A 22,016-nucleotide genomic window follows, 5' to 3' on the forward strand; every position below is an offset into this window, starting at 1 on the left:
AATCATTCCTTCCCTGCTGTCCTGTTTGGAGATTTTAAGCACCCAAAATTCCTCTCACAGACGAAAATACCTGGGCTGGCTTCCTTTGGCTTTAGCTACCCTGGCAGTGCAATGCTCTCTCATTGAATAGAATATACTGAGTTTTAATGTTTTTCCACTGGTTTTGCTTGAGAAGAAATATGTCCCTGAAAGCTAACTGTACATGCTCAAGCATTCACGACACAGAAGTTTCCTACTAAATATGTTTACAAACTGCAGATGGATTCCTCAAATAATAAACAGGCACTGTGCTATACTTTACACAGATACAAATTTTAATTTCAAGGAAATAAAATTTCCTGACATACCTTTCCTGAGATCTTTTTAATTCGTGTTCATCTCAGCAACTACCCGCCTTATCTCATCTTCCTAATTTAAGCACCCTTAGAACATGATGTGAAAAAGCCAATGTACTGAAGAACTAGGTCACGTAAAAGTAGCTCACATGCCATGCCCTTAATTTTCTATAATATAAAATAATCTACCTTAGCTTCCTTTTCTGAATGAGGTTCATGATCAGTTCCCAACTTCTCTCATTATATTTAGGTACATGGCATTACTATCCTTGTAATAATACTAAATGATACAGCTTCCATCACGCATAAGCAATTGCCTCCCACTCCCATACAGGAACTAATTCCTACTTGCCCATTAGAATGAATTATAGTTTGGAACTATCACATTGACAATCCCTGAATTATTTGTAGATTAAATGATTTGAAAAACACATAACAAATTTGCTTTCATGCAATTTATAAAACTTAGGAGACTTCTAAGATTCCTTCACCATTAAAACATCGTTGTAGTTTGACTAAGTCAGTAGTTTGATTAAAAGTAAGCTGTTGCTGAATTACTAATCGCATTTATCCTTACAAATGAACTTAATTCCTGAACTAGCGCATTGCAGGGTGGGGTCCCACAGGCATCAGTGGCAGCACTTGGCTTCCCCTCTTGGCAAACCACAGACTGACCAACAACACGGATTCCTAGTTACAGAAATTGAGGTTATAGCAGACTTCAGTTCCATCACTGTCCCTACAGCGCTGTAAAACCACAAGAGATTTTTTACTTCAAAATGTCAAATTATGGAAGGGAAAATGTTATGTAAGGGGTTTATAACAGATATCTTGATAAAAGGTATCCCCTATGCTACTTCATTATAAATGTTTTGATAAAGGCATGACAAATATTTCTGAAAAAATTATATGAGAACAGTCATTATGGAAAAGTCTTTGCCTCGCAGGAATCCAAATGCATTTTCAGGCAACATTTTACTTACTGCCTTTTTGCCAACCTCTCATCTTAACTCTCAGTTTTACTCTCCACTGACGATAAACAGTAACAATGCAATAATGACACGAATACCACAAAACCAGAGCAGCACTATCTGCCTGTTGGAAAATTAGAAAAGGAAAATAAGAGTAAATCTCTACAGCAACAGGCTGAGGGATGAAACAGTGGTTCAGACAGGACACAAAAGCAGCAGATCAAGTGCATCATCAGCCGAAGACTATTATTAAATAACAGATCCCTAAGCCGCCTGGATGTGGGGTTCACATCTCGACACATCATGGCCTTGCTTCAGGACTGCTGAACATGTCTGGGAGATCTGTAAATATTTTAGCATTTTGTAGCAGCCATTATTTTCAGTTTATCTTTAGTATAGACACCGAAACATTTTGCTACATGAGTGCTTGTGGGAAAGTGACAGAAACAGAAGTACATTTATATAAGATAAATTATTAAGGTATTGCTCAAAAAAAGGACATGTTGTAAAGACCGATATTGGAATTATCAAAGACCAATAGAACAATTTGAGTTATTTTAGAAAAATGAAAATTGCTAGTCAGTCGTGCTCACTAACAATAGCAGTCCCCTCTATTTACATGAAAGATACATGCACTGTATCAACGTAAGAGAGAAATTCAGTAACCAAAGAGTGAATCTCACCTTCACATTCAACTGCTGTTGCGCCCACTCGGCAGGATCCGATGTCACGTCCTCCCACAGGATCTCGCGGGTTACCAGCTGGTAGATACAAGTTCAAGGCCATTCTTTGTTAGGCCTAAAGTCTTGTTCTCCTGAGGGCCACACAAATGGCAAATGAATGCTCAGGCTCACCAGCCTTTTCTTTAACTTCTTACTTGTCAAGTTGTCTTTCAGCTGCACCATCAGTATTACTTGTACTTCCAGGTTTACAGGTAAGGTCTGAGGTGTCCTGGTAATGTCTGAAGATTTCAGGCAGTACGTAACAATTTGGGGGACTTGCAAATGGAAGATGGCCCCAGATCCTGCTACTGCAGGCAAAGAGAGAGAAATAGTGACGCGCTGTCACGATCCACTGTTGGGTTAACAATTTGGCAGAGGTTAAACCCCCTTGCTTTCCAACCGACCTCAGGTAATTCTGGGAGGTTGGGGGCGGCTGAGCTTAACTTCTGATTAACTCCAATGTTTTACCATGACTAGGTTCCTGTTACCTTCTCAGGAACAGAATTAAGACTCAAAATGGAGTCAAGTGCCAAGTTGCTTTATTTGGCCAGAAATAGACACAGGAGAGAAAAGCAAAGAAAGAGTTAAAAAAAGGTGAAAAAGGGAATGAGAGGGAGAGAGGGAAGGAGAGAGTGGGACTGTTGCGATAGCTATCACCACGGATCTGCGGCAGTCTGTCCGGTCCAGGCGGGGATTCCGGGCATCCGATGCATCCTTGAAGCCGGTGGAGGGGGGGATGTTCCAGAACGCATCCCAGTTGTCTCCGCTGGCTTCCCCTTTTATAAGGTTGCTCTCTTGCATAGTCAGTAACTGTTCTGCATACCCTTGCCTCCCACTCGGCAGTGGGGCGCAGGCCCAGTGCTGTTACTGGAGGGTGCTTGAAAGTTCCAGAGGGTCCGAGCCCCCCCTCCGTATGTTGCCAGTCGGCCTTGGGCCCGGGCGTATGCGCAGAGGACGAGTACTCCGAGATAACGGGGTGCACATTCCTGCCGGGTTGACCTTGGTGATTAAATTGTTCCGCCCAGCTGCAGAGTGATCAGGCTTTAGTAGTGAAACTTGCCTGCCAACCACGTTGAGACAAGTTTCTAGTCCCTGACACGTGCAAGGAGTAAATGTCGTTGTAAATATTGCAGAGGGACCTGCACAACTGGGATAACACAGATGTGAATCTGCGCGGACGCATTTTCTTGAGCTGTCTTTGCAAGTTGCACCTTCTCCCCTTTGTCTTAGTTACAGTGAGCAGGATGGAGCTCAGGGCTTTTTCCCTGCACTTGTGAACTGTTTTCACACTAAGGTACCTTAAGCCTGGGTGTTCACTTGGTTTTTAATAAGCATATATCATTCGATGTTTATGGCATTGTTCCTTCCTGCTTGTAAGCGAAATCTCCCACTGGGATTTTGCAGACAGCAGACAGACGGACTGTACATACAAAACTGCCAACCCTAATGCTTTTACGCCTCATTAACTGACCTCCCGCTCTCTTCTGTACTTGCCCAGGATTTCTACATGTCCGGCAGCAGCATAATGCATATGCCATGTGGGAGCAGCTCGGAGTTCTCTGCCATGCAACGGCTCTGATGGATCTGCCAGACAAATACTGGCAAGTGTCTGGTGTGTAAGAGCAGAGCCCAGTAGTGGTCCATGCCAGTGGAACTCAGCTGACACTCCTTTACAGAGTGAGACCAGAATTAATTCTTGGGATATTTTATAATTCAGGAAAAAAAATTACAAAATTGTAGCGTGCTATGATTAGAGCACTGCCATGTTAACATCATCTGTCTACTCTGGTGGTGCTGGTGTACAAACACTCACAGAAAACACATTAGCAAATTGGAACAGTAATAACCATAATAAATATGTAAACATTATAAATACGTGAAATTGTGTCCCAAGAAACTATTCTTCTACAAGGCATTCTGAGAGACATTAGATTTATGATGCAAGAACTAAAGAAAGTGTGAAACCCTAGAACTGGCACTGCTCTTTGTTTCACCCAGAACAGACTTTATTTTAATGCATGCAAAGCTCTCTCCCTCTCTTCTTCCAAGATACTCCTTGAAACCCATCTGTTCTGTGGTGCCTTGCACTTAACAGCAGCCACAGAGCATGCCATTTCAGCATTGTACCATTCCGTGTTGTCCTGTGCCGTTCCAGCTTGTGCTCCTGAACTGCAGGCCCTTCCGGAGGGAAAACCTCCTATTTATCCAACACAGTTCTCCTATTGTACTCAGCCCTGTAAGCTTACACTGCTGAAAAACAACAATGCGCTTGAAGAGGAAAGGCTTAGTAATTAGGAAAAGAGAAGTATTTTATTGCCTGAGCTTAGCATTCAGGTGCATTGTTTCAGTACATTAATATAGTTACGCAATATTCGCCCTTCCCCTGCAGCGAGCAGCCTTGTCTGTGATGGCAAGGAGCCACCATTTGAGGAAACTGCAGCGACTGCAGTTATGAAAAGCCTTGGCATTGCACAGGGTGGTGGTCAACTTGCAGATATCAAATTGTGTTCAGTAGCATTAATGTTGAATGGTCAAAACACCGCAAAAGGTCTGGAAATCACCACAGTTATGCGTTGATCCTGAAAATTACCCTACGTGGACTGATCTTTCCCCTCAACCAAAGGCTTATGGGTTGAAATAGAGCTCCCCAGGGCACTGGGATTCACCTGCCAGGAATATCCTCCCACCCCACCCCAGCACCTGCAGTTCTTCTGCAGTGATGTTATACTTCAATGGTATTTTTATTTAGAATCATAGAATCATTAAGGTTGGAAAAGACCTCTAGGATCATCAAGTCCAACCCCAAACCAACACACCCAGGCCTCCTAAATCATGCCCTGAAGTGTCGCGTTTACATGTTTTTTGAATGCCTCCAGGGACGGTGACTCCCCACCTCTCTGGGCAGCCTGTGCCAATGTCTGACCACTCTGTCAGTGAAGAAATTTTGCCTAATATCCAGTCTAAACCTCCTCTGACGCAGCTTAAAACCATTTCGTCTCATTCTCTTGTAGTTTTAATATAGAAACAAGGCTAAAAATGCAAGACCTCCTCTGTGTTTGTTGGAAGGCTTCTTCTGGTCTCAGAGATGCTGTGAACCCTTTGGGACTCGAAAAGCTCTGCATTTGCACTCTGCCTTATACCATGAAGTCTTGGGAAATCACTAGAGATAAAGTGTGCCCTGGCAGCCCAGAGGCCAGCCGTGCCCCGGGGGGCACCGAGCCCTGCATCGCAGCCGGGCGAGGGGGGGATTGTCCCGCTCTGCCCCGCGCTGGGGCGGCCTCACCCCGAGCGCTGTGGGCAGGGTTGGGTGCCGCAGGACACTGAGGGTATAAAGGTACTGGAGAGTGTCCAGAGGAGGCCACGGAGTTGGTGAGGGGTTTAGAGGGGAAACCGTACGAGGAGCGGCTGGAGTCCCTGGGTTTGTTCAGCTGGAGCAGAGGAGGCCGAGGGCAGCCTCATGGCGCTCTGCAGCCCCCTCCCGAGGGCAGGAGGAGGGGCAGGGCTGGTCTCTGCTCTCTGGTGCCCAACGCCAGGCCCCGAGGGAATGGCAGGGAGATGTGCCAGGGGAGGGTGAGGCTGGGCATTAGGGAAAGGTCCTGCCCCCAGAGGGTGGTGGGGCCCTGGCACAGGCTCCCCAGGGAGGCATTGCGGCACCAGCCTGGCGATATTCCAGAAGCCCTTGGACACGGCCCTCAGAGACCTGGTGTGAATTTGGGGTGTCCTGTGGTGGGACAGGAGCTGGGCTCGATGGTCCTTGTGGGTCCCTCCCAGCTCAGGGCATTCTTCATTCGACGACAGACAGTAACAAGGCTGCCCACGCTGCGAGCCCATGCACAGAACTGCAGCAGCAACCACGCTTTAACCACCTCTCCACTTGAATGAAGGGACAGACTTTGGGGTGGCACTCGGAAAAGCGACAGGCATTGCCTCCCCACCATGATTACAGGCATAAATACCGCCGAGGGGGCTGAAAAGCCTATTTCTGCCCCCTTAGCCAGCTACCTGGAAGGCTGCACCGCCAACCTGCCGCGGTCACCCTCCCACAGCTCCCTCCAGAAGGGCGCTGGAGGGCGTTTAGCCAGGCAAGACAAGGCAGGGGGGTGCCTTACGCCGTCCCGAGCGGCAAAACGCCGCCCTTAGAGGCTTTTTTCCCTCAGACTCGAAGCGCGCAGCGATCGCCCCCCCGCGCCGCGCCTCCCTCACACGCGGGGCGGCGGCGGGCGGGGCGGCTGTTCGGCTCGTCAGGCCTGATCGCCCGCGCCGCTCGGCGCGCCGGGCCGGGGCTGCGCTGCCGTTGCCATGTTCCGCCTGGTGCGCCTGGGCCCGCCGCGGCCGCCGCCGCCGGTTGCGCGCAGCCCCCCGCGCCGCCTCCCGCCCGCCGCCGTCCCCCGCGCCTTGGGCTGCGCTCCCCGCATCGCCCGGGCTGGCCTCAGCCCGCCGCCGCTCCTGGTAACGCTGCGATCCGCCGCCGGCATCTCCGCCAAGGTAAGGGCGGGGACGCGGTGCGGGAGCCCCCCGTGAGGTACCGCGGCCTCGGGGGCCGCCTCCGGGGGGAGACGCCTTGGTGCTGAGCCAGCGGGTCGCGGCTTCGGGTGCAGCACAAGTTGGCCTGGAAGTGTTTTGCAGCTTTTAGGGGATGTTTTCAAGATTAGGGCTTCAGCTGGCACCGCCTCGGTGGTGGTGGGGGGGTGGGGGTGGGTTCTCCCTGGGAGCTGCAGGCTTTGGGCGCTTCAGGTGAGTCACGGAGAATTGAAAGAAGGGGGGGTCCGGTAATTCCCGCAAGCACGGGGAAGGCCGGGCGTTGCTGGTGGCGGTGCCTGAAAGGGATTTCTGAAAGCGCCGCGGGTTTGAGCCCCCGGAGATGGCTCGCTGGCGGGCGCCTGCAGGGTCCTGTCCGTGCCTTGTCACGGCCGAGAGAGAAAACACGAGCGTTCACCCCATTAATTGTGTGTTTCACCGTGGTTTAAGCCTTTTATGTTTTGAAGAAAGGAAGGAAGAATTTGTATGAATTCGTACCATTCATTGTTTTGGGTTTAAATTTGAAATGACTCTGTGCAAAAACCAAAAGAAGGCCTTACAGGTAACTGTGTCTTACATTATTAAATCATGTTTATGTTGGGTTTCTGTAGGAGACAGGGACCTGCTTTACACTTGCTTGTGCCAAGATTGTGAACATGAGCTTTACAAAGCCTCACTTACAGTTTAATTTCTACAGCTTAATTTCCAGGTTAATCTCTCTAGCCTCATTACAAAGCATAATATGGTGTTCCAGTTTTGTTTTCATGCCTTAGTAGGTCCAGAAGCTGAATCTTTGTCTCAACAACGGGAATAAAATTGGCTTTCTAGCAGAAGTATTGTAGCAGAATTATATGGAAAATAGGTAGCTTTCTTTGCTAAGTTGTACGTTATTCAGGACACGACCGTACCAGGTGGTCCAAATAGTATCTGTTGAAGTGGTACTTTTTTTAACATGTTGCTTCAATACCATGTAGAAAACAGCCGGCATGTGAGCCTGAGAGCATGAGTGAACTGAAATGTACTTGGATGATGAGAACAAGATACTTTTGAGTCCTTATGATCTGTCTTGGAAGCGTGGCTGTAAGACCCAGAGTTCCTCCGAGGCTAACGTATCTCTAGATTGTCAGCTCCTGTTTTCATGGCAGCTGGCTGAAGAAAGTCTTCATGTTTGGCTCCCTAAATAGACAATTGTCGTCTTTGGAAGAAAAATCCACTATAAGCTATTAAATCTTAAAATACCATTCAAACCATGGCTGACATTTCTGGCTTTTAAGAAAATCACCCTGTTGAACAAATGAGTGTTCTTGCCTCAGCATGTGATGTTGATCAAATTGTTAGAACAACTTTTGGCAGAAGGTATTTATGAGACTGTTCAATAACTCAGTACTTAAATTTTACAGACTGGTAGTTAAAACAGCATTCTTCCTGCCTCTCCCCCTGCCTGCCCTTTCCTATAATAAAACTGAAGAGGAAGAGAATGACTTCTGAAACATGGTGAAGTAGCAGCCATGTGTAGTACAGCCATGTATGGAATCTAATTACTTCCAGTGGCTGAAAGTAATTAGATTATCTAACTATGAATCCATTCCTTTGCATAATGAGCTTGCTTCAAAAAATACATATTTGAACATTTTTTCCTCGTTCACCCTTTAGGATTAAAACTGTGTGGTTTAAGCAATAAAAAATTTCTCTCTATACTGGACATTTCTTAGTCAAGTTTCAGTTTCTATTCAAATATTGCTTCGGCTCATAAGCCAAAGAAATAAAAATCGTAATGTTTTCAATTATGGTTGAAAAGAATCAGAATAAGCCGAACTACACAATTCTCTAAATACATATTTATGGATCAGCATGATTTCCTGCCAAAATTAAATACAAGGTAACAAAAATTACGATTAAAAAGAAAAAAGCGGCAGCAAACATCAGGTTTTGGGTGGGTGGTGTGCTCGGTATGGTTAAAATCACTGAGTAAAGCCAGTTCATCCCACTGTGAGTGTTACAAAAGGAGCCTGTCTTGTATCCTAATTTACAGTCCCGCCAAGTCCAAGGATTAATCAAAAGTATTTTTCTTCTAATTTGCGTGCCTTGACACCGACCTAGGGTAGGACAAAGCGGTGCCAGGCACCCAGCAGCTGTACCTGTCCTGTGGGCAGCCAGGGCCTTTGGTCCTGCTGTCACGTCACAACTGCTGCTGAATTCAGCTGTAAAGAAAGGACTCTTCTAATCTTTCCAGAAAACCGCTCACTAATTAGAGAAAAATCCTGAAGACTTTGTGGAAAAGTTTTCTTTCTCCAAGTACTATTTCTTCTATGGCAAGTATGAGGGGGTATCCAAGGGCTGTCTTACTGGCAGCGTATATGCCCTTCTTTGCCTGCATTGCACTGTCACCTTGCTTTGGGGTATATTTTAGTATGAAATTATGCACCTTAAATTTACCTGGATAAAAAGCTGTCAATAAATTTTACTATGACAAACATTTTCAGTGAAGTTAGGCTATTTACACCGGCACTGGCATGTATGCATAGCTATTGTCTACACCCTCACAGCGGTATTGCCTGTTGCTGTCGACAGTAGCAGTTCCCCAGGCCTTACTTTTTTCAGCTGATATAGAGAGGGTGATTTATAGCAACTTAAATGTTGGACCTGGTCTATCAGTAAGTTGTTAGTGAGCCAGCATCAGCCTGGTATCATGTAGGCTTCCAGTGCCAGCAGCTGCTTAGCCCTTGAACAAAAAGACTGTTACAAGAATTCATGGTGTGAAGCTGAGCGGTGGGCGTAAGCAAAGGTCTCTCTGGCACCTCAGTCTCATCTCTCGAGCAACTGTGTGGGTGTGCGTTGGCACGCGTTTGTGTCAGATGGGAGACTGGGACTATAACAACTCTTTCTAATTATGAAACTTGCATTGTGTGGGAACTTGCACCAAGCTCAGTGCATCCCTTTGGTATGAACAGTTGGGAAGAGGGAGCTTGTATGGGCTGTGCCACAGGCATCTGCTGTCCTCATGCTATCCCAAAGCGTTCTGGACAGCACTGTGTGCAAGCCACTTCTTTCATCAATTTCAGATTGGTTGCACTGACTAGAATATGACAGTGTGCTTAATGCTAATAAATGCTTTAAATTGCTTTCTTTTTAGGATGCAGGTGTATCCCCTGAAAAGGCAGCCACGGATCCCAGTGGTGAAAACAAGAAACCCAACAAATCCCAGCAACTGAAGCAAGTTTTTAAAGAATATGGTGCTGTAGGGGTTTCGTTCCATGTTGGAATTTCATTAGTATCTCTAGGAATCTTCTACCTGGCTGTGTCAAGGTGAGGTTTGTAGAGTTGTCTGTAGCCTCTAGGTAATGGTTTAGCAAAGAAAAATAACTTACCATTGTGCTTATTTCTGGAAGGAGACATGTACTTTATGCCCATTTGGTCTATACACAGTAATCCTCTGAATTTTGAGGGTAGATGGATCCATAAATGGATTTACTCTCCCATCAGGCATGGGAGAGGGTAGATGTACGTGGTCTTTTTGCGTAGGTTCATGGTCCATGGTGGGCAGGTGAAAACATCAGAGTGGAGGCTGCACCAGAGTAACTAGGCAGATGAGAGAATTTATTTTTGTTTGCAGAGGTATCTTTTGCTCTCAAACAGTAGCATGGTCTGTACAGATAAAGCTATACAAAAGTGCTGGAGCTTCCAGATAAACTTATTTTTCTGGTTGTTGAACTCAGTTTCTGCAGTTGAAACTGCAGAAGGCAACGGCCACTAAAATGGGATTAGACTAAAAAGGAAAATACTGGATAAATTGTGTAGGAGTCAGGTGGGAAATTGTGTGTGTGGCTTCTGGTGGGAAAGAAACAGACATGTCTGTTGAGTATCAGGTTTTTCAGCTGAGGAAACATGGAAATATGTTGTTTCTCAAAACATTCCCTGCCACTTACTCTTGACTTCAGTGGGAACGTGTGAATACCTGATTTGTCTCATGTACTACATCATGGCACAGGGTGACAGTGCGATGTTTTTCCTTCAGGTATGGTGTAAGTCCCAGTTACAAGATGCCCTGCGGGCAACTGATGGGGGAAACCTTGGAGTAACAACTTCTTTTGGAAAATTACTCCAAACATAGGAACCTTGTTGAAAGCTGCTGTGTCTATAGAGAATTAAAATATTAATGGATTTGGTGGATAATGCTTATTTGAGATCCGTAACATTTCCTTTGCTTGCTAGATTTTGGATAAGATACTTGTCATTTTAACAGCTTTATACTCCTCTGTTAGAACACTCAAGACTAACAACAGGTACCTTATTTAGTTTGGGTTGATCTATACTTATGTGATAAATTTCATCAAGACACAGAATAGACTTTATTGTAAATCTGGGAGAGATTAATTTCCAACATGAATTCACAAATTTCTAACTTTTTTAAAATTCAAAAGTAGAGAAATAGATTATTTTATCGGAAGGTCTGATTGAGGTCTGCAGTTACACAGTTGTAAAACTAAGATCACAGCTTGCCAATTTATGGAAAAAATGCGCATCTGAAAGTATTGCATGTGTTGTTGCTACAGAAGTAACTTGAGCTGTTACTGCCAAAATAATTCATTGTTTTTATTATTTAACAACATCTAGATTTAAACATAAATTCCAGAGTTGGAATCATGCCATGTTAAACTCCCTGAAAAAAAATAGCACTTTTGAGTTATTCTTCAGCGTGCAACCTTAAAATGAACTGAAAAAAATCTTCTTTTCTTTTTCCCCAGTGGTGTGGATATGACTGCAGTTCTCTTGAAACTTGGTTTCAGTGAATCTTCGTTGCAATCTAAAATGGCTGCTGGCACAAGCACATTTGTGTTGGCATATGCTATTCATAAATTATTTGCTCCAGTACGAATCAGCATTACTGTAGTTTCTGTGCCATTTATTGTCCGATACTGCCGGAAGATTGGTTTCTTCAAACCTCCTGCCCCAAATCCATGATGATTTCTTACCGGTTTATATTCTGTTTTTTTAAATGCTCTACATCCATGTAGCTTTTCAGCTGAGTTTCTTTAAAAGACTTGTTTGAATTCATGTTAATGCTGACCTCCTCTTGCATTTCTTACTTGTTCTTTCAGGTAAATGTTACACTGTGAAAAGTGCCGTCATTATCTTCTTTCCCTTTTGCCACCTCTTCTTTAGAAAAACCCCTTTAAATGCTATCTGATTTTCACTGGAAGTGCTAATATAAATGCTTGACAATGAGCAGTCTCTCTAGAACACACAGTTCTGGGACTTTATAATCTAGCTTTATGGGCCTTAGGTTTTTTTTCTTGTCAAAATAGAGTGGCAGCATTACTTTATTACTGTGTAGTAATAAGTTTATTAATAACAATCAGAGTAAGACTCTCTTCCTGATAGTCTATGAAATAAACAATATCCTGCTATATGAATAGTTCTTTGGGTAAGCATATATACTGGAATTGAAGGTGGTAGGTGGGCGTTTCTTTTGTTACAAAAGGTATATATTATGACCCCAGTCTTGCAACACAACACACATGCTGAGCTAACTTACGTGGGAGTACCCGTATGCTTAATTATTGCACAGTGATAATTGTTTTAGCCAGAGGGGGTGATGCACCACTCTGAAACTACAGCTCCTTTGTGGTGCTTCCATGTTTCAAGATTTCATTGTTTGAAAATGTGCTTTATTTATAGGCTAGGAACTGGCCTTATTAAAGGCCTTTTTTTTTTTTAATGCCTATAGACTCAGAAGGAATTCTGAGTCTACTGAAATCAGTGCAACCAGAATTACCTCCTATGTGAACATATTCCAAAGATCATCAAGTCAGAGGTGAGGTATCCATGAGTTTTTAATGTATTGAGATCCAGCTTTGTACTGGAGACACATTTTTATCTGAAAACTAACCCAGCAGCTTTCTGCTCCTGTGGATGAAATGCAAATCTGCACCTGAAGTCCAGACATTACAATTCATAGCTTCTCAAGAGCAATTCCTGTGCTTTTGACAGGCTGTTGAACATACCGACTAGATGTGCTTTTCATCTCATTTGGACACTGTTCCTATTAAAAATAGCTGCACATGCATGTATTCACATACCACCTTTCAGTCTACCTAAAGACCGGATCCCAAAACCAGGTAGTGAGCGTAACATCCTGTGGTAAACCCAGGTTTCAGACTTAGGACTGTGCTTCTGTGAGATGGCGCAAGCCAGATCTGTCAGTCTTTTGGACCAGTTCCCCCTTCCAGGTCTGCTCCTTTTACATTGCCTGCTCTGGCTGTGCTCACACTTACCCCAAGGTGGCTGTGACACAGATCTGGTCATCTGATTATAGCAAAATAGCAGGAAATGACCCTGGTCATCAGAGTCATGTTGGTTTGGGTTTTTTGTGTGCTGAAGTTTAGCAAATTGAAAGGAAGGAATTGTGGTTAGGATGGGGGTTGGCTGAGGGAGGGAAGGAGGAGCAAGTAATTTATTTTTGTTATAAGCAACCTCTTAATTCTGCTCAGCCATAAACAGTAAATTGCAGCCCAACTCCTTTCCCACTCAAAGTGCAACCCAGAGGCTGGTTAGATGCTCTGAGGATCCTTATGCTCACAAGCGGGCAGGCAGAGTTTGTGCTCTAGAAGATGAGTCACAGCCACATGTATCCTTGTACCTCTGCATTATTGCTGCCCCTTGGTTAATCAGAGGTTTTCTCTGAGACAGGGAAATCTGGAAGAGGAATATTTTACTTCTTCAGCCCTGGGGAGGCAAGCTGATAGTAGAGACTGACACCTGAAAACAAAGAACACCTTGACAGGAGTTCAGCAGGGCTGTGCTGTTAACCCAGATGAGGGTTTAGGGTCTTAAGATGGGAACAGTTGCAGCAGCAAGCAGGTACATGTGCTAGAGGCTTGATATGTGACACAAACATAGCTGTACCTGTAAAGATGTATTATGTAGTTAAACATGGCTCAAAATACCAGCCCTAGGAGCAGAATGTGGTGAGAGTCAGCCTTGCAGTGTGGCCTGCTTCCATGGGAGCTGTAAACATGCATGCACAGCTGCTTGGCTTGCTTAAATGTGAGCCAAGGCTCTGCTGCTTCATGTAGCCCCATGCATGCAGGAGAAAGGGCTGTCAAGTTTGTTTTGACTAGCTGCTTATTTAAAAAAAAAAAAAAATAAAACAAAGGGGGATGTTCCTGTTTCATGCATGCTTTCGCTTAGAGCTGGCTCAGCAGCAATTGGAGGATAAGTTTCAAACCAGCTTGTCCCTTGAGGAAGCTTTGCCTTTACCCTTGACTAATCTATTATTATACCTGTTACATGGATGGAAGCTTATTGCCGAGTGGTTGAGGGGTAAAAACCACATTATCTCCACAGCAGTGGAAGGGTTACCACGCTATGACAACACGCAGCTAACACTGCTGGAGCTGTATGTGACTTACTACATCCTATCATAGCTAGAGTCTTAAATTCTAAGTCTGTCTTAGGAGTAAGTTTTACTTGGGCTTTTTTCTTTTTTCCCCTTCACAAGGGCCTTTCTGTGGTGCTTTTTTTTCCCTACATGCCCTCTCCCGGTCTCAATTTAGGGCAATGTTCTATCACCAAGGATAACAGTTATTCCAGAATAATCACAAGGCATCCTTGTTTTCTTCACTTAATCAGTCATTCCTGATTAGTATGTTTTGTCCTAAAGTTCATAGAAAAGCAGTAGTCAAGTTTGGTGGGTTTTTTTAATCTTCCTGTAAAGCAGGAGTCATTTAAAGCAAAGGCACCCAAAAGTTATTAAAAGTTACCAGCACTAGAGATTTTCTTGCTGTAAACAGAGCTTCATTTAAATTATGACCAGAATTCAGATTTACTTAAGATAAATATGGCTATATAAACTACTGGCAATTTGTTTAGATGAAGGGGTTTTTTTGCAAAGTATATTTTAAATTAATTTGAGAATATATTTTGAATTCTAGAATCCTTGCTTGTAAAAGGATCATTTTTTTAAAGTTGTTTGTAAAATAGTGAAAATGACCTTAAAGTCTTATAATAAAAATACAATAAATTGCTTTCTCTTAGTTTGCTTGAAGTGTTTTTCTGGAAAACAGTTGATTTGTGTGTTTTCTTGGCGAGTGGCCTGACCCTTGCTACACTTTAGGGAAAAATGTCTTACACCACCAGATGTTAACGTTAGTTCCCGTTACATATCCTGTTTGATAAGAGTACTTTCCCAACCCTTCTCTTTGAAGTACTTTCAGATGCTGTTTGTCTTTGAATAACTGCCTTAAAAAAAAAAACACCAAAGCACACACAGCCAAGTAGCCAGCCAAGGTTTCAGTGGCTGTAGAAAACCTACAAGGTAAATAGCAACACATTTGGTACTTACCTTGTAGTCCTGCGTTGTGATTGTAGAATAGTAAGTAGCCACATCTACTTTGTGGTACCAGCACTTTGAGCAAGAATTTTATACCAGCTTCCTTTTTGACAGAGGTGGGAAGTAAACTTATTTTGTGATCACAGATGAGTCAAGCTGTGCTGATGGTAGAGAGGAGTGGTTACGAGACAGACAGTGGCAGTGATAAATGCCATAAGGAACTTACTGTGGCAGTATAACACAAGTCTTTATTTGAAAAGTTGAGTGCTCACATTGGAGACAAAATTAGAGACAAAACAACACACCATTTTTAGGACACTTTGAGAAATGCATTCACCTCACTCAGTTTCAGATTACACCACAGTTATGATACCCTCTGCAGCCCAATAAGTTAGGGGGCAGGTATCTCCGGGATATTGCACTGTTCGACAAGCTAGAACGACAGCTTCCTCTTACTGTTGGAAGAATGAACCATTACCAGGAGAGACCACATCATAAGAGCCTTGAACAGCTTAATACTTACATCAACAAACTTGGCCCACATGTAACTGGATTTCAAGTATATTACGTATTCCACAACCTCCAGCTAGAAGTCAAATAATTTTACATTGCAATTAGAGTTTAAAGACGACAGCCAACCCAAAGATTTGCAATTCCAATTGCCATTGGATTCCAAGACCTGCTTTTGCTATTGTAAGGATTACAGTAGTCAACAGTTCAAGATTCCTCTTGCTGATCCCATGAGGTCACCCCTGCTAAGACTGTGTTCTGGATGGGGCAGCAACATCACTCTTTCTGCTGTCGGGTACCTTTGTAGAGTTTGCTGTAATCCAGGGATGAAGAAGTACATCCTTCAGGGGCAGTCGATGGAATGGGTTATGCTTCAGAAGCTTTGAAATTAAATCCCTCGCACCTTCTGTTACGAATGGAGGAAACTTGAATTCCACCTAAGGAAAAGGAAGGAGGCTGAAGATGATGCAGAAGTTCTTTGGCAATAACCAGACTAGAGACAGAGAGCACTACCCTCCAGGTAGGTCAGGAAAGGAAAGCTGTGTCAGCCTTGTGGGCTCTGCACCTCATGCCTATTGAGGTGAGATTAAGTAATTTCATTATAATCCTGGAGAGAACAAGGTTCTTGCTGCTTGTATTAGTTAAGCTGGTGTATTTTTAAACATACTTCAAACAAGATTAGTTTGCTGGAACCTGTCTAGGGCACGCAACAGGAAAAGTTAAGCTTATGTATTTTCAGTAACACCTTGAATGTTAAATAGTCATTTTATAAATCAGAAGAGGAAAGATGTGAAAAGGATTAGTTGCTTTATGAAAGGTAGCAGCTCAGATGTGGGCAGGAACAGGGTAGAACCAAGGGAGTAAGGCAAGGTATCTTCAGGTCTCTTAGTCATTCTACTGAATGACTGCAGGTAGTTTTAGGGATCTAGTTTTCTGCATATCTTTGTCTTGCCACAGTTCTAGTTATAATAGATGCCCACCTTCAAGGTGACCATTTAAGCTTCTGTAAGAACAGAACTGAAAGGCAGCGTGATTCAGCTAATCCAAGCAAGCATTGGCACATACCCTGGAAATAGCTCTGTAGGTTTCCTGGTACGTTTCTGCTTCAAAAGGTGGTTTCCCTACAAGGAATTCATAGCACAGAACTCCCAGGCTCCAAATATCCACCTTTTCATCATGTGTTCTTCCCTCAATCATTTCAGGAGGCAGGTAGTCAAGTGTCCCACAGAGAGTCGTTCTCCTGAAGGGGAAAAAGTCCCAATTACTTACTGATGGTGGCAATTAGAAGATCCATTTCAAGAGCCAGAGAGAAGCTAGTGGCGGCAATCATCTGTACCTCAATGCTGCCCACCCCAGATAGACTCAGCACCACCAGAATAGCTGGTAAAGAAGTTCCTGCAATAAGTTTTCTACGTTTGCTTTAAAGCACCTCAGTCACTGCATTCAGTCTCAGCCTTCCTTTTCTCATCCAGCTCGCTAGATCAGATAGAGTCTTCCTCTGTCAGGTGCAATTCAGACTAAATAAGGACATGTCTTCAGTATATCGCTAGTATGCTGTTTGAACACAAGCACTGGTCTGTCATCTCAGGGACCACTAGAACCCTTCACCAGTACACTAGCCTTTACTTGTCCAAGGTTCAGCAAGTTTTGAACTATACAAGTTGAAACAACAGGATAACACCACTCCCTCTCTGCTACACCAGTTGACTATTAAGACCTTTGCTGTAGTGGCCCAGTTCTTAAAGGATTTTCCCCCACCCAGTATTTTAGGAAGTTCACATTTTCCTCCATTCCACAACTGTACGCGTGCCAAGAAAGCTAACATTTTCACTACAGAAGAATTTCACTGCCTAAGATATATATTGCATTCTCACCTGGAAGATGGAGCATGCACAGACCATCCAAAGTCAGCAATTTTTAATTCTCCGGTCGAGCCAAGCAGCAAGTTTTCTGGCTTGATGTCTCGGTGAATCACACTCTTTGAATGACAGTATGACAGGGCATCTGCTAGTTCTGTGATGTACTGTAGAAAGAGAACAAGTCTTTAAGGTATACAGACACTGTCACTCTGGCTTATCTGGCTACAGTATAGCCTTTTCTAGGCATAACTAGTAGCTTAACTTAGAGCAATTATTCCTTAAACCCTCAAAGTCTGGCAATACAGGCTCTGCCTTAAGTGACCAAGCACCTGCAATCTTAAGCAATGCTGAACATTGTTTATTAGTGCCATACGGTAATTTGTCTTCCCAGCTTATTCCTTGTAACAAGCGCACAAGCAAACTAGCATCTAAGGAATCTCCGTTTCACACAACGGAATACAGAACTTGATCTGAAGAGCTAGCTTTATGCTGCAGATATGAAGAGCAAGTAACATATAAGAAGCTGGAACAACCTACAGTAGCAGTTCTTTGCTCATCAAACTTGGTAAGCTTCTGAAGTTCTTTGTAGACTTCTCCACGAGGTGCGTACTCTAGAATAAGGTAGACTCTTGTAACATCGTGGAAGTAGCCGTATAATCTGAGAATGTTGGGGTGCCTGCAAAAAGATTTAAATATTATTCTGAACAAGGCATATGTCCATATAACTTTAATTTCCCTTTCCTGCCTCCCCGCTTTGAAGGTGGGCATAGGAACTTCAACATCTCATAAGCATTCCTTCAGCTCTCAGCATATCCACTAGAGCGCTTCATAGCGGATAGATGGCATTTATCAAAGCAGCAGCTTAGACTCCCTACTAGGGAGCAGCTAGCCAAGAGTTTGGCAAATTCCCATTTTCTTGAACATATCTTTCTACAGCTGCTGGCAGAGTAGCTTACCACTAGAGGCTCCAATTCCTATGGGTTTGGGAATTTAAGCTTAAACACTTTCAGCAAAACAACCCATTTCTTCAGCAAGTTGGGCTTATTTTCCAGGAAAGAATACCAGAAACAGCTTAGACTCTTGAGAAACAGCAGTTAGCGTCGTAAAACCAAGCAGTGGACAAGGGTTTGGTTGTTTGGGTTTTTTTGGCAATAGGAAGGTTTGTTACCAGAGGTTACATCACTAAGAGCTAGACAGAGGTCAGGCTTGGTGCAGAAAGGCAAGAATCCCAACTTGCAATTTCACACTGTCACATGTTTAAAAAGCTTCCCTTTTCTTCAGCAGGACATGTTATCATAAACAAGGTTACTTTGTTTATTTGACCATAAACCAAGCAAAGGGTGTAACTGGTCACTAAGCTTTACCTAAGATGAGACTGTATTTCAACTTCTCTTCGTAGCTGATGTTCTACACCGGCTTCCTCAAGTTGCGTTTTAAAGAGCACTTTCAGTGCAAGAATAAATTTACTCTGCTTTTCACGTGCCAGGTACACATTTCCAAATTTTCCTTTCCCCAGAGGACGACCAATTTCAAAATCATCCAGAGACCACTGCCTCCTGTAAGAGGAGAGAGAGTTACAAAAGGCAGATACTTGTGTGGCCTTTGACTCCTAAGGTACAGTCAATAATGTTCCTGTTCAATAGACACTTAGTGATCTGGGCTGGATTTTAGTCTTTAGGAGAACACCACCAAGGGAATAAAGTACGCACTGAGACTTTCAAAAGAGTTCTGAAAGCTAGTCTCTTCCTTCTGAAGTGTGCAGAGATACGAGCATCAACCACACCGCTGCAAAGTCCAGACTGCGCACACCGACCCAGGCTCACTTCGATTCACGTAATACAGATGCACTTATGGCGCCTGTCAGAACAGCACTGTTTACAGTAGACACAGCACAAATCTAACTTCATCCTTAGCTCAGCTCCTGCCTCCCAGACAGACGGGGGAGGCTTTGTTTTCAAGTGTACGCCCTGTGTCTGGAGCAGTGGCTATCAGTGCTCTCTCATGGGAAGAGGCAGTACTCATTTAGCCAGAGGTTTTCTTTAGATTACAAGAAGTCCTTGTCCCTGAGAATTATCAGGTCAAAGTACACTTTCTTAGAGTGTCTTGTGTTGCCTCTGTGAAACCTAGGGCCATTGGCCTCCACAACCCAGGGGATCAAGTAGCCTTCAGCTTAGCTGCAACTTAGTTGCAGCATGAAGTCCTAGAAATTAAAAACAAGCCTACTCCAACAGGACTCCGCTACAATTCAGGCATGCAACTTACTTTTTAGTAGTTTCATTTTTCTTTTTAGCAGTCTCTTCATTCTTCTGTTTAGAGGTGCTTTCTGCTTCGGAATTTTTTGCTATGTGTAGAGAAGTAGATCAACTTTATGAACCAGACCCATGAACACAATATAAAATTCATCCAAGATCAAAACTAACCACTGTGCACTATCTGCCACAGTTCTTAGAATACATTCGATGACACTTTGAACAACCTAGTGCAGCTTACTATTGGCAAAGCAGCATAGCCAATATCAGTGCTAGCAAAATTTAATTTTAAAAGCTGTCTTAAAAAAATTAAGCTTCCCCCCCCCCGAAAAATACAGTATTCATGCTAATCTCTTACACAGAAGAATACTGTGAAACGCTGTGATGTACGAGTGCCAGTTACATCAATTCACAGCTGAGTAGCGAGCACCTGGAAGTTTTCCAGCACCCACACTGGCTCTGAACAGGTAATCCTGGCAACACGGGTAGCGACAGCAACACCTGCGCTGCACCATGCGCTGCTAGTCTCTTTCTGGCCTCAGCCAAGTACTTCTCTGCAGGGCTGTCTCACATCATCAACATCAGCTTTAGGCTTTCTGCCCTGCAGTGCTTCATAGAATCAGAGCATCCCAAGTGTCGCAACTGGATAAATACATGTACATTTTCTTCAGAATTACCAGGTACTGGAGCCTGTTGAGGTTTTTCATTGCTCTTGCTTGGAACCTGAGGCCTAGTAGTCGGCTGGACCACAAACTTTGGTCGGGGCTGCTGTGACGTCTGGTTATTAGACAGTTTTTGGTTTGACAGTACAGGTTTTTGTGATTGCACGGGAACTCGCTGGGCGAGGTTTGAAGGACACAGAACACGTTGTGCTTGAGCTCCACTGTTCAGTAACCGGCTCTGGGCAGAATGCTGAGACACTGGGACACGTTTTGGGCCATCCCCAATGGGGTTAGCAATCTTCAAAAAGAAAAATTACAGATTCATTGTAGAGTTGCATACTGTTACCTTTATGGCCACATTCTGGAGAGCAGAAAAAAACCCACAAAGCACATTAAGAGGGGATGTTACAATATTCTGATCTTACGTTAAGAAGGAAAACATTCTTAAATTTCTACGTTGTAGAAAACTTTTTCTTGTCAACAGCACGCTTATTTATAGCTAGAAGAACTTTTCCACACATATCCAAAGAATATCAGCCAAAAGTGGTAAGACAGCAGACCCTTGCTATTAAAACGCACAGTGCTTTGAATCACTTGCTTTAATGCTCATCTTGCTACACCTTGCGCTGCAGTGGGAGTTCAGCAGAACAAAGCACCGTTATTTAGTAAGGTTCAGCTGTCTGCTTTTAATCTCTTGCTTCTAGTAAGGGAAATTAGGCTTACATTTAAGAAATTCTTAGTTGTTTTTGAATACTTTGCCTACAATTAAGTTCAAATGCTAACGATTAGCTTCTCACAATTTTTTGCCCTCTGGGGATACCTGTGCAACAATTTGTACTTTGTTCTTCTCCAGATATTAGCCTAGACAGTCTTCTGGTTCAGTTCACTGAAAATAATGTACTGACAGCTTGATTAAAAAGGAGCTTTGCCTGAATCCTTACCAAGGCCTCTTTGGTTTTAAATTAAAATAATGAAAAAGTGCCTGTGTTTCTATATACAAAAATATGTGACCAGGGAGATCCTGAGCACCCCTGTGCAGGCATGAGGGTAGCAATGTTAACACAACATGTGCTTTTAGAAGCCATATCTGGAATAAGTGACTAACACACGTTTGTTCTCTCTTTAAGTGATCTTAGATTATAGTTAAAATATTAGGATTTTCTGATTCAAGTACCAAACACCAATATTAGCAATTAAGAGAAGTAAGCCTCAGGCACCGTACTCCCCAAGATGGGGTTAGCACTCGTTTCTTGCACACAGAAAATATAGTTTCAAGACACTTTCCCCCCTTTTTGCTGCTCAGTACAGCTGCCGATAGTTACCACAGGCCGTTTGAAGCCCGCAGCTATGGCGTGACCGGAGAAACGCGCCCGCCCACCCGGTCACTTACTCGGGCAGCACGGCCAGGGCACCCCGCGAGGTTCTCTTTCGCGTTCCTGTCCATAGCGCCGAGGGAAGAGCCGCACGCAGCTCGGCCTAGGGCGGAGAAGCAGGGACGGGGGTGAATCCCAGGCAGGGCACCGCGCCTCGGGGCTCTTTTTTGCCCCGTATCTCTCCCGAACCCCCCCAAACCCCGGGAGGCCCCGCGCGCCACGCCGGCGGGCAGGATCCCCCCCGAACCGCAGCGGAGCTCCCCGCGGCCTACCTCTGCTCCCTCCGGCCGCTGCGGCTGTTTGAATTCAAACCACCCTCCCTTAAATACCCTTTAAACCACCGCCTCTCGCCATTGGCCCCTCTGCCGCCGTTCGCGCCCGCCGATTGGTTCCTTTTCAACTGACCCGCTCTCCGATTGGCTCGCCGCACTCTCCGCTCGTTGCGAGGCCGAGCCTCGTCGCCGCCGGCCTCTGGGGCGCATGCG

General features: G+C 44.3%; 3 protein-coding genes across 4 annotated transcripts in view; 1 reads left to right on the top strand and 2 right to left on the bottom strand.

Moving 5' to 3' along the window:
• Positions 1 to 6,220, bottom strand: part of LOC104045353 (delphilin-like) — a 108,876-nt gene extending 102,656 nt beyond the window's left edge. Inside the window, exon 1 of the mRNA XM_064465267.1 lies at positions 1,990 to 6,220. The gene's annotated coding sequence lies outside the window, so the exon portion shown is untranslated. The remainder of the gene's footprint in view (positions 1 to 1,989) is intronic.
• Positions 6,221 to 6,240: 20 nt separating this feature from the next.
• FAM210B (family with sequence similarity 210 member B) lies at positions 6,241 to 11,954 on the top strand. The gene is made up of 3 exons (XM_064465275.1): positions 6,241 to 6,513; positions 9,680 to 9,852; positions 11,292 to 11,954. The coding sequence occupies exons 1-3, from the start codon at positions 6,328 to 6,330 to the stop codon at positions 11,506 to 11,508; spliced, it is 576 nt and encodes a 191-aa protein (XP_064321345.1). The 5' UTR covers positions 6,241 to 6,327; the 3' UTR covers positions 11,509 to 11,954.
• Positions 11,955 to 15,106: 3,152 nt separating this feature from the next.
• On the bottom strand, positions 15,107 to 21,862 carry AURKA (aurora kinase A). 2 transcript variants are annotated; one of them, XM_064465273.1, is made up of 9 exons: positions 21,804 to 21,862; positions 21,549 to 21,634; positions 20,174 to 20,456; positions 19,510 to 19,588; positions 18,612 to 18,803; positions 17,785 to 17,923; positions 17,263 to 17,411; positions 16,454 to 16,628; positions 15,107 to 15,825 (listed from the first exon to the last, which is right to left on the bottom strand). In XM_064465273.1, exons 2-9 carry the CDS (start codon positions 21,600 to 21,602, stop codon positions 15,634 to 15,636), a joined length of 1,263 nt encoding a protein of 420 aa, XP_064321343.1. In that variant the 5' UTR covers positions 21,603 to 21,634; positions 21,804 to 21,862; the 3' UTR covers positions 15,107 to 15,633. The 2 variants fall into 2 exon arrangements, with proteins under 2 accessions (XP_064321343.1, XP_064321344.1); XM_064465274.1 differs by lacking the exons at positions 21,549 to 21,634; positions 21,804 to 21,862 and having other exon boundaries at positions 19,510 to 19,592; positions 20,177 to 20,339.
• Positions 21,863 to 22,016: the final 154 nt, after the last annotated feature.

Source organism: Phalacrocorax carbo, chromosome 14, assembly GCF_963921805.1.
Source record: "Phalacrocorax carbo chromosome 14, bPhaCar2.1, whole genome shotgun sequence".
Classification (NCBI taxonomy): Eukaryota; Metazoa; Chordata; class Aves; order Suliformes; family Phalacrocoracidae; genus Phalacrocorax; species Phalacrocorax carbo.